Raw genomic sequence first — 13,745 nt, 5'->3', positions numbered from 1 at the left:
GCAGTGTACTGAGAAGTCGTTCTTATATATTTTCTCTTTTTTTCCCCCAATTGGATCATAGTGTAGGTGTACCTAATAAAGTGCATCGGGGGGCATTTACAGTACGGGCCCTGGGGGTCCTCGGTTTACGACGATACGACATTTCGAATATTTAAGAATACACGGCAAAATATATTTAAAAAAAGCCACCGTATTTCTCCATACTCTTTCATTTTGTATGTTTTCTACTGTATTTTTGACTTTACGAAGGGATTGGCGCAGGTTTCGTGAAAGGTTTCGACGCCCCTGTACGTGCTCTGTCGAACTTGTTCGAGTTTAAATAATTGAAAAATAAATATTTAATGTCGAATGTTGCATTTGTGAGATTATTATTGGATGATATTGGGTTTATTTCGTTTTACCGTTTCAGTTTCTCACTTCTGCTTTAATTTTCTTCCCATTACAAAATAACAACTCCCCGGCAGCTTTATGTTTCCGGTGGCGGCGCGGAAGCAATGACGTCAAGGGGGCGGGTCTTAAGAAAGGGCAGAAGGGACTCCAACATGGGAGGTTCGTCTCTCTCGCCGACTGGAAAAATGTGAATGTATCCGTTTACGTTGACAATTGCGCTTTAATAGCTGGCGTTTTGGATTCTTACCACGAGCGAGAACGAAGCGCGATGCATAATTTACTTTCTAATGACTATTTGTTCTATATAAATACTATTTTGGCGTCCCAAAAGTTCACTTGCTGTGTGGTCTGTGGTCAACTCAGATAGACATATATTGTTTCTCTTAACTTTTCATGTCGTCTTCGTTCTAATAGAACGTGGTTTATGTAACAAAAAACTATATTTTTTTTTTGTGTGTGTGCGTGCCATTGTCTCGACTAAGCCATTTATTCGAATGAGACTTTTGTGTGTGGACAGATAGTTTCCATGAGCAGCTGACAGAGGATGGCGCTTTCCTCAGAGCAGAGAGGAGACTGGACACAGAGCTGGTGGACAAAATCATTCTCCAGCTCAACAGAATCTACCCTCAAATGCTTTCAGACAAGGAGGCCACAAAGGCAAGTGCACACGATCACAAAAAGTGCACAGCATGCAGTATGTTGACTGTTTTAAGAATAATAGTGCTGTCTGTCTGTGCACTTCAGTAAGTACGGTGGATTATTAGTATTATTGCTGTATTAACTTGTAAGCAGCTGAGGGTGTCATCTGGCTGCAACCAGTGGCTTTCGCTTGGTCCCCTAAACAATTTATATTTGTAGTTCTCCAATAACTGATGCGATATATCAGGGGTGTCAACCTTGTTTTCATCACAGACTGTATATAGTTATGGTTTAATCACATTTAAAATAAAAACAACAGGTTAAATATTTTCTTTTTAGGAAAGTTCAACATCAGTAGTTCTTTTTAGAGAATGAAGGATGCAGACAAGTGCAACAGTGACGGTGTGAACTATTATGCTATAAAACCACGAATAATGGCATTTGTGGGTCCATCTGAAGAGCTACTTTTATTTCCCTGTTTCTACTGGTGTTAACATTTGCATGGTGTCGTTTAAAATTTGTTAATTAATTTAAAATTATCCCAAAAGCATGTTGCTAGCCATGACGACCGCTAGCCAGAAGCTGCAATTGCACTGGTTTTGTTAACGGATAGGCTTGTGGCTAGAGCACAAGGCAGTGACACTTCTGTGCGTCAACCCTAATAATCATGTTAATTACATAATGCATTCAATCATTATTATTGTCATGATGGATAACTAATTTAGACGTTAGGAAAAATTGTCTTATTTCTCATTTGTGTTCCATTGTAGTTCCGAAAGTTGGACGTGCCCACGCGCGTCCGACTGGGTGAGCTCCTGACTCACTTGCAGGCTAAAGGCGAGGAAGCATGCAGGGAATTTTACAGGGCGCTTCACCTGCATGTTGAGGACGTATACTATAGCTTGCCAACACGCCTCCGTCTCCGAGGTTTGCCTCTGATACTTCTTCCATCATGTAGTAGCCAAGCAAGTAAATGCACTCCTTCTTTAGCCAGTTAATTAAGGAACAAATAACAACATGCATACAGTTGAACCTCCAAAGCCATGCACAATCTTTTCACTTACGCTGACATCCAAATCGGTTTAATTTAATAAATAAAAAAAATGTTGCAATCATAAAGCGTTTATTATTTACAGGCAATATTTTAAGCAACATTTTAACATTCTTACAAATGTAAAGACAAAGTAACCACTGTATAATACAATGTATTAAAACTAAAATAAAGTAAAACTAATAACTCATAATTAGGGCTGCAGCTATCGAATAGTTGTAGAATATTCTATTGGATGAAAATGATTTTGCATTATTAAACACAATGATGTGCATATGAGGCACATGTATTATTTTTGTCCACTTGGTGTCGCCATCCTAATGTTGTATTAGTCTAGTAATGCCGCAATCAGATACTGTTGCGTATAGTAGTATCTGATATTTTAAGTGTGTTTGACTTTAATAGGCGAGGTCTGGTTTGGTGAGTGACACGAGCATCAATGAGTGAGAGGGTAGAGTTGGCTAGCTGTTAATTGGCTAACCCGTTTGCCAGTCTGCGTGTTGAGTGACTCGGCGAGAGTTGTGACTAGTGATGAGCAGGTGAAGCCCCACGAATCACTTTGGCTTGGCCAATGCTTCCTCCGAAAAGTTCACTTCTCGATTCCTCATTGAACGCTGACTCCTGCGATCTGGCGTTCAAATGAACAAATGACAGGCAATGCCATATTTGATTAGATTCAATTTTGTCATTGGATGAAGTACGGAGACAGCAAAATGTAGTTTAGCTTCTCCACAGAAGTGCAGAGAGCAGAAAGTGGAAAATGTGTGTATTTGAATGGAAGTAGAATATAAGTAAAAAGATATCCTATGTATACAGTATAAAATAAGATATTGTTAGTAAACAGAGAATAGACGATGAACACGAGAAGCATTAATTCTGTTTTGGAAAAGGTATGTTGTGCACATATTGAAATAGCTGAAACAGAATGTAAGTACAATCAACTCTACTGACAAGGTATCTAAATAAATATGAGTTTAAAACTGTCAGCATTGCATCCATTGAACCCATGAGCCAGTGGTTTCAAGTACAATGCTCTTCCGACTGAGCTCACTGAGCATATGCCTGGTTCTAACATGCAAACATAAATATGTACTAGAGCTGCGAGCAGCTATAATCGGGCCCTCGCACCCCGTCCCCGTTGGGGTACTGGCACGATGAAGGGCCGCAAATTGCCTCCGGGCCGTGGGTTGGACACCACGCTGTAGTACATATGCAAAGTTATGGCCCATATTGAGTAAATGTGGGCCACACAAAAATGGAGGATGACCCGCAAATGGCCCCCAGGCCACAGGTTGACCCCACAGCTGCAGGATAAGTGCAAATGTTGTAAAAAGGTCCGGCCGCACAAAATGGGAGGACCGGCTGCAAATGACCCCTGGGCCATAGGTAGGACACCACTGCTGTTGGACAAGTGCAGAGCCTTTTCAAAGGTTATATTGAGTACATGCGGGTGTTGATAGAAGGTAATGAACTCTTAGGCCTACTACACTACTGTATGCATTGTCAGTAATGATGGTTGGACTTTTAACTACTGTGAATGTTACATTTAAAAGGCCGTAGATCATTTTCTGTGGAGATTAGGACATGGGTTGTAATTCCATTTTTTTTTTGTGTGGGGGTGCTACACCTGTGTAGGAATCTTCGTAGGCGTAGGTGCAACGTAGCGCAAATAAGTCTTTGATGGACTGCCACCATGGTCTGTTTTCGGCAACCTCAGAAAAGCTACAGTCGAAGAGCCGCCACCGGCGTATAGTATGTCGGGGAAAAAAAGCTTTTGATAACTTTGAATGTCCCAGGTGTTGAGATGGTACTGACCAAGTTTGAAGTCAATCGGATGAAATCTGTAGGACAAGTTCGCAAAAGTACCTTTATGATAAACGTATTTTTATGCCATAAGTGATACCACTTTGTGGTGGCAGCACAAAAAGAGAAAATGTTGAACTCCAAATTGTAGCAATTTGGGGGCATTGGTCTTTGGAAGTTCCACTGTATTCCTACAGTTAACACCACCAAAATCAAAATCATCACTTTGTCTCCAGATTCTGTTGATCCTATCACATTTCCAAGTGCCTATAAAGAGAGACATGTTATGAATGACAAAGGTAAGAGAAATACAATGAATGAATGTAGTCTAGGCAATGGAGGATCCCACTATTTGCTATAGTTTTCTATGCTTTTATCAATGAAATCATTGAATAAATTCAACAATGCCATTCAAAACTACCTCTTTCTAGGTCCCCTCTTCTTTATAAGCTGCTTCAGTGTTGCAGTTGGACTGGCATTAGTCTATTACTTAGGTGGTAAGGAGCTATTTTTTGTATTGCTTATATTCTTTTGATAAGCATGCGTCTCATAGCAGAAAGTTTAAAAGAAAAAAATAAAGATGTCCAAGTTGCTCTATGTGGGCAAGTGTCACCATAGAGGCTGTCCTTGTTCCATAGAAGCCAAAGTGACTGGAGGAAGTGGGGCCCTTGGGATGGCCGCTTTGGGTTTGAAAAGAAAAGCCAGCGAGGTTCTTGTATGGTACACAGAAGAAAGCTTCAAGAAGTAAGGATCGACTGACCCTCAGGGGCCACGGGCTGCAGCAAACCTTCATTTGAACCAAAACAGAGCACCATAATTTGCCTTTCAAGTGGTCAATACTGTTTTTTTTAAAAAACACATTTGTATTTATTAGTTTAGGGGTCCAAAATAAGAATGAGGGGGGAACATTTGGATCTACAGTTGGCACTTTGCTTATATTTGATAGAGGTAAAAAAATAAAAATAAACACTATAATTTCTATAAACTTTAAATGTGCAAATATTGTAAATACAATCTGCGGTCTTGTTTTTTAATGCAGCCATTTTAACTCGGTCTATTAACTTTGTATTTAATTGAATGAGTTCATTATTTTGATGACGAACCAAAAAAAAAAGTTCTGCGCAAACTCTGCAACATAAACAATTTGGTACTTTGTTGCCCTCGTGTGGTAAAGAGAGTACATTAACAAAGAATGTCTGTTCAGGCGGGTTTAATACGCGATTCGCGAGGATATATACTGTCTGTTTTTTAAAAGTGCCTAGTCGTATAAAGAGATAAAATAAAGTAATACCAATTAGTGACTTTATATTTAGATAAAAAGTACGACTGTTCTCCAATGCACTCTGCAGTCACGTGACTCCCCTTATGTGCCTTCACTAGCCAATCACTTCCAGCTCCTGTGCGCAGTGCATCATGGGTGTCACTGTAAACTGGAAAAATAAATAAATTCGAAAGGCAAACACAAACGACTTATCGAAAAGAAGAAAGTACAGTGTAAAGAAACATTTATTTTTTCATATCGTTTTGCAAAAGTTAATTTGGTATTGGTAGCACCGTAAGTGAACAGTAACCGTCTGGGTGTGACTATAAAATGCCATAATGCTGCGTCTACTAGTTGTGTTGTATGAAAGGAGAGAAGGTTAGCACTCCCCTTGACAAGGATGGAAATGGCCCCTGTGGCCTGCAACACATATACGGTTAAGGCATTGCCACCTACTTCGTGGCATCTCTAACCAAGTTTTTTTGTTGTTTTGGGATCGGTTAACATTACGCGCTATTATCAATTGTTTTAACAGTTAATCTAAATTCAGGGAGAGTTGTGAGGTTGTCTATTATTATTATTATTATTTTTTTGCCGCAGCCAGTGTAAGCACCACATTGCTATGAGCAATGAACGTTCAGCATCAATGTATTGGAAGTTTCTGTTATTTTATCATTTTACTCAGCAGACTGCTGCACAGATATCGTTCACACAGTTTGCCTTAAGAAATATTTTTGTTTCTAAATTGTATCCCCAATTATTGGTTGACTATTTGCTAACATTAATTTGACATTTCTACACTCGAGTGCCTTTTGTCAACATTAAATGAAAAAAGTACAAAATACCGCCTTGTAATGACTGGATTTACCCCCAAATGAAACTGAAAATATTTGTAATATTAATGAGGCGTATCTCAGGCTCTTGTAAATAAAGTAAAAAGCAAAACAAAGAAGCACTTATCGAGGAAACAGTAGCTATGATAATTGACGCTATAATGATGCTTTGGGAAATTATACAGAAGCAGTTCTATCACATGTATGGTGTATTTCTTTTATGTTTTATTTGTCTATGTTATTGTGCAGTTGGCTGGTCATATTTTCCTGTCTGTGTGATGTTGACATCTTAAGTTTCCTGTGCCTGCTTGCATTTTCTTTTCTTTGTCATGTAAAGAGGCCTTAATTAAATGTACAAGTGCCACTTTGGTCCTCTGAACTATGTACATTCTAACATGAATAAACACACAAGAAACAAAATGATAATATTTGTTTGTTTGGATCATATCTTTAATTTAAAATAGTCGTCACAGTATGTATTAGGTCATATAGTAAAAGCTGAAAGATTTTAGTGCTTAGAAAATTCTATAAAAACACAAACTCCAAATAAAAGAACAGACACTTAAAGGCTTTAACTAAAATATGCATTACTCAGATTAAATACACAGTAGTGGTTCCATAGCGCATACAGTATACAATAAAATAAGTAGCTCCATCTCTTGGTTTCTGCTTAAAAGAGTAAACGGATTATTTTTTCCACAAACAAAGCGTCAAGTGTAACATTTTTTTCAGTTTAGTTAGAAGCGTGTTTGGGATGATGTATGATGGCATCACTCACTAATTTCAAAAACATCCAGTGCTTAACAGTAACACTAACAGAGTGTTTGTATGAAAAGGCAGTTGTTTAGTCACAGTGACCTGAGCATGATATTAATAATGAAAAAAAAAAAAAAAGTTTATTTAAAAATAAAAACACAGCAGTAAAACTCAATACTGACCACAGTTAGAAAACCAACACAGTCATTGTAAGGTGGATTGTGTTCACCTGACCGAGTCATTTGATCCTCGGCGTACATTTGCTCTCCTCGAGCCTGCGAGGTCAAATTCCAGAACAAACGCATCTGTGTGTGCGTTTGCCAGACAGTTTGTAGGCAGAGTAAATAAGTTGTCCGTGAGTGCAAATGTATTTCTGGTAAATCCACCGGCCAGATAGACGATAACGGTCAATTGTTTGAGGTCATTGATTGACGTTGGGCCTCTGGACGCCGAAGGCTGTGATGAAGACATTGACCACGACAATGACAAACACGAAGGCTGTGGTCATATTCTCCATGACGTTCAACCTGTAGTGCATGCGTTCATCATTCAGGTTCCACTTCACTGCAAGAGATATGAATTGTAGCGTTATCACTGTCATCGTCCACCAAAGGGCAGTAAAGAACTGGTAAGGCTGCAATTGCTGAGGCTGTAATATTAATTAATCCAGTGTTTCCCTTCCAAATAATTATTAGCTCGCCCCTTTTTTTTTTTTTGCATACTGACTTAGTAGGACCACACTGGTTTCACTTTTAAACTATTTTTTTTTTTAAATATAGTGATGAGCCTGCTTTATGTCTTTTTTAGTTTCAGATGATTGACAGGCAATTCTTCCTGTTGTCACTCTCTAAATTTAGCACCTTTTCACAATAGCATGCACTCTGTTAGGATAAGATAAGGACACAATTGGACAGGTTAGGGAGGCTGCAACATTCAAACATCACACGAACAGCCCCCAGTCTTTCCTCTTGACCACTCTTTAGTTAATACTCTGAAACAGCCAAAACAGTATGTAAAGAGATCCAGTCGAAGAACTCCATCAAGCATTCTAGTATTTGACTGATATTGTCAGAAGGAGAATCATTTGTAGTAATAATACAAATATTGCTATATTTGTATTGTCGTGTTTGTCGTTGGCAGTGGTGTAGAACTGCACTGCAGCATACTGAGAACTGTTTCTAATATTGCTAATGGAATTGCAAAATTAATACCAACCTGGCAGTGTCACAAGAGGGCATTCTAAATCTAAATAACAACAATGGAAATGTCAAATCTAAATGTAAATCAGAATCTTAAATCTAAATGTTAAATATAAATGTTTCAGGTGAAACTAAATAATATATTACAACGAAAAATATAAAATACAAAAAACGATTTAAAAAAAAAATACATTTATTACAAGCGGCATCCCATACTTATCGTTTCAAGTGGACAATGCAACTTGCGATTTATTGAGATAGACGTTTCTGTAAGAGGAGCCGCTTGCAGCGAAAGCAACAGACAAACATTTACAACAAAACAACCACAATCCTACCGATGAAAATGAGCAGAATTCCCACTAAGATTTGCAGGATGAGGGAGATGCTGATGAGAATGATGAGCGGTGTGTAAAAGGAGAAGGATGGGCCTTGCTCCAGCACGGCCTTCAACTGCGAGGCATTGGCCATGAGCAGAGCCACGTCCAGCATGCTCTGTGCCACGCTCTTCTTATTGGCATAATGGTTCATGTTCATGGGTCTCCTTGGCCTCATCCGGTTGTCATGCAGTGGAACCTGGAACATGAAAACCATATGCGTGAGGACCTTGATACAGTGGAAGTTCTAAGTTAGACGTTCAACCAACATTGTTAGGGGGGAAATGTATACCTCTAATGTCATAAAAACCTGGAGTATTAGCCACCATTTTGAGATAAATACCAGGAAAACTTGATGAAGAATTGTTATGAAGAATCCAAAATGTGGAGTGTGTAATAAACAAAAAGCAAACAAATCCATTTTATAAAACTGTACAAACCATGACAAAGAAAGTGTGACAGTGTTTTTTGAATAACTTGAGTTTAAAGTGAATTCAGTGTTTCTAAATAAATTATACGTTTGAAGGTAATTGCTGAAAACATGCAGCGACAGAACAATGTCGTACTCGATCGTGGACTGTTTTTCACCATTTCGGTTTTCAGTTTTTCAGCATAAGCTGCTCCTCTCGCAACTTTCGATTGTGCCATTAAAATAGAAAATGATTTCAAGCACAATGTACTAGGAAGTACGGTTTCAGTTTTATTTTTATTTCCTCATAGAGAATTTGGGGCTTATTTTTTTGCCTGATGGAATTTCCTAAGAGTCATCAGCATCTGTGTTTATTGGCACATATGTTGACTTTTATTAGTCCCCTAAAGAAGGATTTAAATGATTTCCCTCTGTTATGGACTTGCCTCAAAAATGTCTGTTCTCCAACCACAATCAGTAGTATATTATTAAATACATCTCTGATAAAACTGAGAATTATTATTTTGGAAAGGCAGATGTTTTTTTTGTTTTATAACTACAGTTTTGAATCTCGATTGCGCAGATGTGCCACAGCAAACGAATTGTGAATGAATCAATCTATCTTGCTATCTTAGATAGTCTGCCCTTACTTCATTTACGGGGTAATTGAAACAATGCCAGGAGGTGGCCTATAGATATTTCTTGTACCGGGTTTGTACAATCATGTTCTGGTGTGAACCCGTCCTTGACCCGAGACAGAGAAATTGATCGGTCTTGCTGACTACCTGGCCGCCGCGTTCGTTGGCTCCTACAGAATACACTGGTGCAGTTTTGTGTTGATGAAACTTACTATCTTGGCTATATCAGCCCACGAAAGGACTTTAAACACATACCGCTGTATGTGTAAGAATGATATCTGTCAAGTCTGTGTCTTGATAAGCGTGCCACGGTTTGACCTGGATGACAAAGACGATGCAGAATATAGTAAATAAACAATTGTAGTGTAATATTTAATTCCAGACAATGGAATTCTGAACGAAAAAAAGTATTAGTTTGCCCAAACAAATCAAAACTTTTTCAAATCTGGCTGTCATAACTGGTCATCAGACATATAAGATGACAAATACAAACAGTAGATTCAAGCATTGCACAAGTATGTTTATGCTAATGTACTGTTAGGTTTTCTTGGTGGGGAAAATCCTTGCGGAAGTCAAATTGCTCATGAGCTGATACCAAAACTACACTGTACACTGTCATGACCCACAAGTTCACTGTTCTGCTTTCGTTACAGGGGTCAAATAATGTCGTAAAAGCTACATCCTTTTTTTTTTTAGAGCTGGCTGGGTTCATTTAATACTAAGTGGGCTCCACCCACAGACAGGGGCAGTTAGCCAAACACGTGCCTCACGTACAACACTGAACAAACTTCGACGCTCAGGTTGTTGGTGAATAACAGCAAATGCAAATTGAAATGTGGTATTTTGCCCATTTTGTAAAGTTTAGTTATTGGAATGGGCTGGTCATTCCAGCCAGGAAGAGGCCATGCACATACTTCCTTGTTTTTGTATGCCCATAAACTTACATAAGAGGAAGCCCTGATCACTGGCAACAGGACAAGTTCTGCATAGATGTCAAGGTTTCATCTGCACTGAGCACACAGCAGCAGTTCAACAAGGGCCTGCCTTGTGCTACCAAATAACACCAAATAGTGGAGACCAGAGTTCCACACTCATGTCTCTAGTTCCTTTTCACTTCCTTCTCTCCTTAATCGTCTTTCTGCTTTTCTTCTCCTGTGCTGTTGACTTTGGAGAGAGCCTTTTGTCGAGAACTTGGACTGGATTCTTCCTGTCCGCCTGTAAAACCTCCGGGACATAGTGAGGGATTACGGCTCCATCCATCCATCCATCCATTTTCTGAGCCACTTCTCCTCACAAGGCTCGTGGGAGTGCTGGAGCCTATCCCAGCTATCATCAGGCAGGAGGCGGGGTACACCCTGAACTGGTTGCCAGCCAATCGCAGGGCACATACAAACAAACAAACAACCATTCGCACTCACATTCACACCTCGGGGCAATTTAGAGACTTCAATTAACCTACCAGATTTTGAACACAAACAGTGCAGCAACTAATGTACGCAGACAATATTGCAATACTCACAGGCATATGTCCTATTCTGACTCCATTTTAATGCCACCCGGTGTCTAAGTCACACAGTAATGAATTGTACAATATTGTGTTACGAGAGTGGTACAGAACGAACTGAACTCATCATCTCAAGACACCAATGTATTTACTCAATACGAACACCGGATTTCCAGAATGGACAGTTTCTACGGTACCATGTGTAGGGGTTCTCAAACTTACAGGGGAGAACTTTTTTCACGGACCCCCTCATAATCCTAACGCCAAAGGCGAAAACAAGAGCGTAATATTACGATAACAAATTCATTTTTTTCCTTCAAACACGAGGTTGTAATTATATGAGAATAAAGTCATTTGCCCCCCAAAATAAATTTTGAATTTTACGCTATTAAAGTCAAAGTTTACCAAGGGAAGAAAGTCATATTTTAACAAGTGAATTTAAAAAAATGCAACTTTATTCTTGTACTAACACACCTTTCGTTCAGGAAAAGATCCCTTTATTCTGTAAAACACAGGTATATGTTCTCCAAAATAAAAAGCCTTTTCCCCCCTAGAAAATAAAACTGTATGCCTAAAACGCAAAACAACAAATTGGTTCAAAGCTACAGTAGGTTTTACTTTTCCCTAAATGTAGGTATGCCCTTTAAAAAACAAAATATACTGTACAACTTCATTTTTTAGGTAAATAGTTTTTGGGAGCCTCAAGTATGGCTCGTTGAAGAACTGCCGAGCTACTGTGACTGCATGGGCAACATATGGATGAGATCACAGCAATCTGATTGGATGCTTCTTTTTCCAGTGAGTACTGATGACATCATTGTGGCGTCACCGCCTCGCCAATATGTTAAAATTGCACGTGTATTTTACATAGACTGACGTATACAATGCAACTTATTGAACATTAAAAATGTGATTCAACTAATATATAAGGCCCTTTTAAACACACCCGGCCACAACCACCCGGTGACCACCGGGTATTCCCTAGCACCGTGCGCGGAGCCCCGCCGGTTTCTCCCTATGCGGTTTATCCCCTCACACGGCTCTATGGAGGTCCGCTAACGGTACCGCCTTACCTCCGCCTCGCCGTTCCGGTCGGCGTCGCCGTTCATTTCCAAGTTATCTGTGGCCATCTCCGACGAACGATCAGCCTGGCAGCACCGAAAGGGGAACGTGTCTTAATCCAGGAATGGTGGAACGGCGGCGGTGGTCGAGCGTGTGGGGGTCACGGTCACGGTCCGTGGATTTATAACGCTGTGGTGACGACAGAAGCGCTAAAGACAACATCCCACCCCGACTACACCCACTAGTTTCCTTTTTCAGCCCCCCTCCTCTTTCTCTCTTTTTCCTCACCAGAAAAGAAAAAGAGGAGTAATGTTTACGCAATTGAGATTAGTTTGACTTCCTTCCCACGACATTGACAACCAGCACGCGGATCTTTGCTGCCACCTGGTGGACATCACGCGATATTGCAGCCACCAACTGATTTTCTTTTGTTTCTTTTTATTTCTTTTTTTTTTTTTTCACTTTCACTTTCCGAATATGTTGTTAGTTTTCCCACACGTTTTGAAAGGTAACACACAAGAGCAGCTGACAATGGGATGATCACGTGACTGCGTTTATCCACACATTCAGAGTTTATAGTCCCACGGTCTCCAGGGTGATCGAAACAAGCGACAGTGACCCCTTAAAATGTTCACAAAAAAAAAAAAAAAAAAAGTCCTGCTCAGACACTGTGTCCAAAGTGTGGCCCGTGGGCTAGTTGCATACCGCAGTTAAGCTTATGCTCGCCCCCGTTCGAACTTTTACTTTCAACCCTGTCTCTTAATAAGACTAATCTTCATCTAAAAAAAAATCAAATACAAATCTGTCAGCACAGTACAGTTTGCTGAGATGAAGCCTGTGGGTACTAATCACTTAGGATATTTTTATCTCCATTGGATTGGGTTAGCGTGATTAATAATGTAAAGGTTTAGAATATGGAAGCAGCCAAGTCATCATCAGCTTTTTCAGTACATGCGAGCCTCAGCGGAAGAACTTCAGTAACCCTTGTATTAGCAGAACTTGGAAGGCGATTGTAGTTATGGTTGAGATTTTTGGGGGTGTTATGTCTTATTATATAGGAAGGAAGTGTTGCATATTGATATTGATCTGTTGTACCCCTGTTACATCATTGTTGATAATGACTGTGAGAAACCATTAACATGATCAGTGTCTTCACATTGATGAATATTATTAATTACTCATAATAGTTTCCATGTTTTACAACATTGCAGGCTGATGTCACTTTGTGTGTACGTAGGACAGATGCTGAATGTAATTTTTTTAAATGTTTTTTTTTTTAAACTTGCCATTCACTCTCCACAGGTTTTCCACGTGGGTAGTGACACCACCCACGGAGAGAGAGAGAGAGAGAGAGGAGGGTTGCCTTGCTTTACCAAACCTGTTCCGGCACCATCAGGGCTGACACTCCATTTTGAGGGAGCCGCGTAAAAACCGGATTGGACTATTCGGGCGTGGGCTTTTGCGCCGTGTAATGGTCCACTTTTTCCAACCTCCGCTTTAGGCCGTGTGGGGAGGGGTGGGAAGTGTGCCGCAGTGAGCATAATCTGGTAAAGGCTTCTATCCTCCTGCACTGCGCTCCAGGATGTCACTGGTGGGAGAAAAGTGCGTGCGGTCGTGGGAGAGGATGGTGAGCTCGTGCTGTTTCCGCCCGGACGCCGGCTGTTTATTTGCGGGTGTGTCTCTGAGCGTGGCGTCTGCGTCACGCGGTGTACGCAGGGATTAGTGCGTAGCAAGTCCTAAAATGCCGGCTGGTCCTTTATTTTTTTTTTTTTATTTGATTCTTTTTTTTTTTCCAAAATGAATTGAAATTTTGATTTGACTTTAAT

At 40.0% G+C, this 13,745-nt stretch overlaps 2 protein-coding genes and 1 non-coding gene across 6 annotated transcripts; 2 read left to right on the top strand and 1 right to left on the bottom strand.

Moving 5' to 3' along the window:
* The first annotated feature begins 463 nt into the window (after positions 1-463).
* card19 (caspase recruitment domain family, member 19) lies at positions 464-5,625 on the top strand. 4 transcript variants are annotated; one of them, XM_061784697.1, is made up of 6 exons: positions 464-549; positions 908-1,047; positions 1,800-1,956; positions 4,120-4,182; positions 4,315-4,380; positions 4,522-5,625. In XM_061784697.1, the coding sequence occupies exons 1-6, from the start codon at positions 495-497 to the stop codon at positions 4,629-4,631; spliced, it is 591 nt and encodes a 196-aa protein (XP_061640681.1). In that variant the 5' UTR covers positions 464-494; the 3' UTR covers positions 4,632-5,625. The 4 variants fall into 4 exon arrangements, with proteins under 4 accessions (XP_061640681.1, XP_061640680.1, XP_061640682.1 ...); XM_061784696.1 differs by having other exon boundaries at positions 1,800-1,998; XM_061784698.1 differs by lacking the exon at positions 4,120-4,182.
* LOC133484252 (U6atac minor spliceosomal RNA) lies at positions 5,501-5,628 on the top strand. Its single transcript, XR_009790337.1, has one exon. It is a non-coding gene; the product is annotated as a U6atac minor spliceosomal RNA (small nuclear RNA).
* A 777-nt stretch (positions 5,629-6,405) lies between these two features.
* Positions 6,406-12,497, bottom strand: ninj1 (ninjurin 1). Its single transcript, XM_061784701.1, has 3 exons — positions 11,931-12,497; positions 8,268-8,505; positions 6,406-7,297 (listed from the first exon to the last, which is right to left on the bottom strand). The coding sequence occupies exons 1-3, from the start codon at positions 11,985-11,987 to the stop codon at positions 7,155-7,157; spliced, it is 438 nt and encodes a 145-aa protein (XP_061640685.1). The 5' UTR covers positions 11,988-12,497; the 3' UTR covers positions 6,406-7,154.
* Between the last annotated feature and the right edge of the window lie 1,248 nt (positions 12,498-13,745).

Source organism: Phyllopteryx taeniolatus, chromosome 9 (genome assembly GCF_024500385.1).
Source record: "Phyllopteryx taeniolatus isolate TA_2022b chromosome 9, UOR_Ptae_1.2, whole genome shotgun sequence".
Classification (NCBI taxonomy): Eukaryota; Metazoa; Chordata; class Actinopteri; order Syngnathiformes; family Syngnathidae; genus Phyllopteryx; species Phyllopteryx taeniolatus.
The sequence above is the reverse complement of the archived record's forward strand: the minus strand, read 5'-3'. Positions and strand labels throughout refer to the sequence as shown.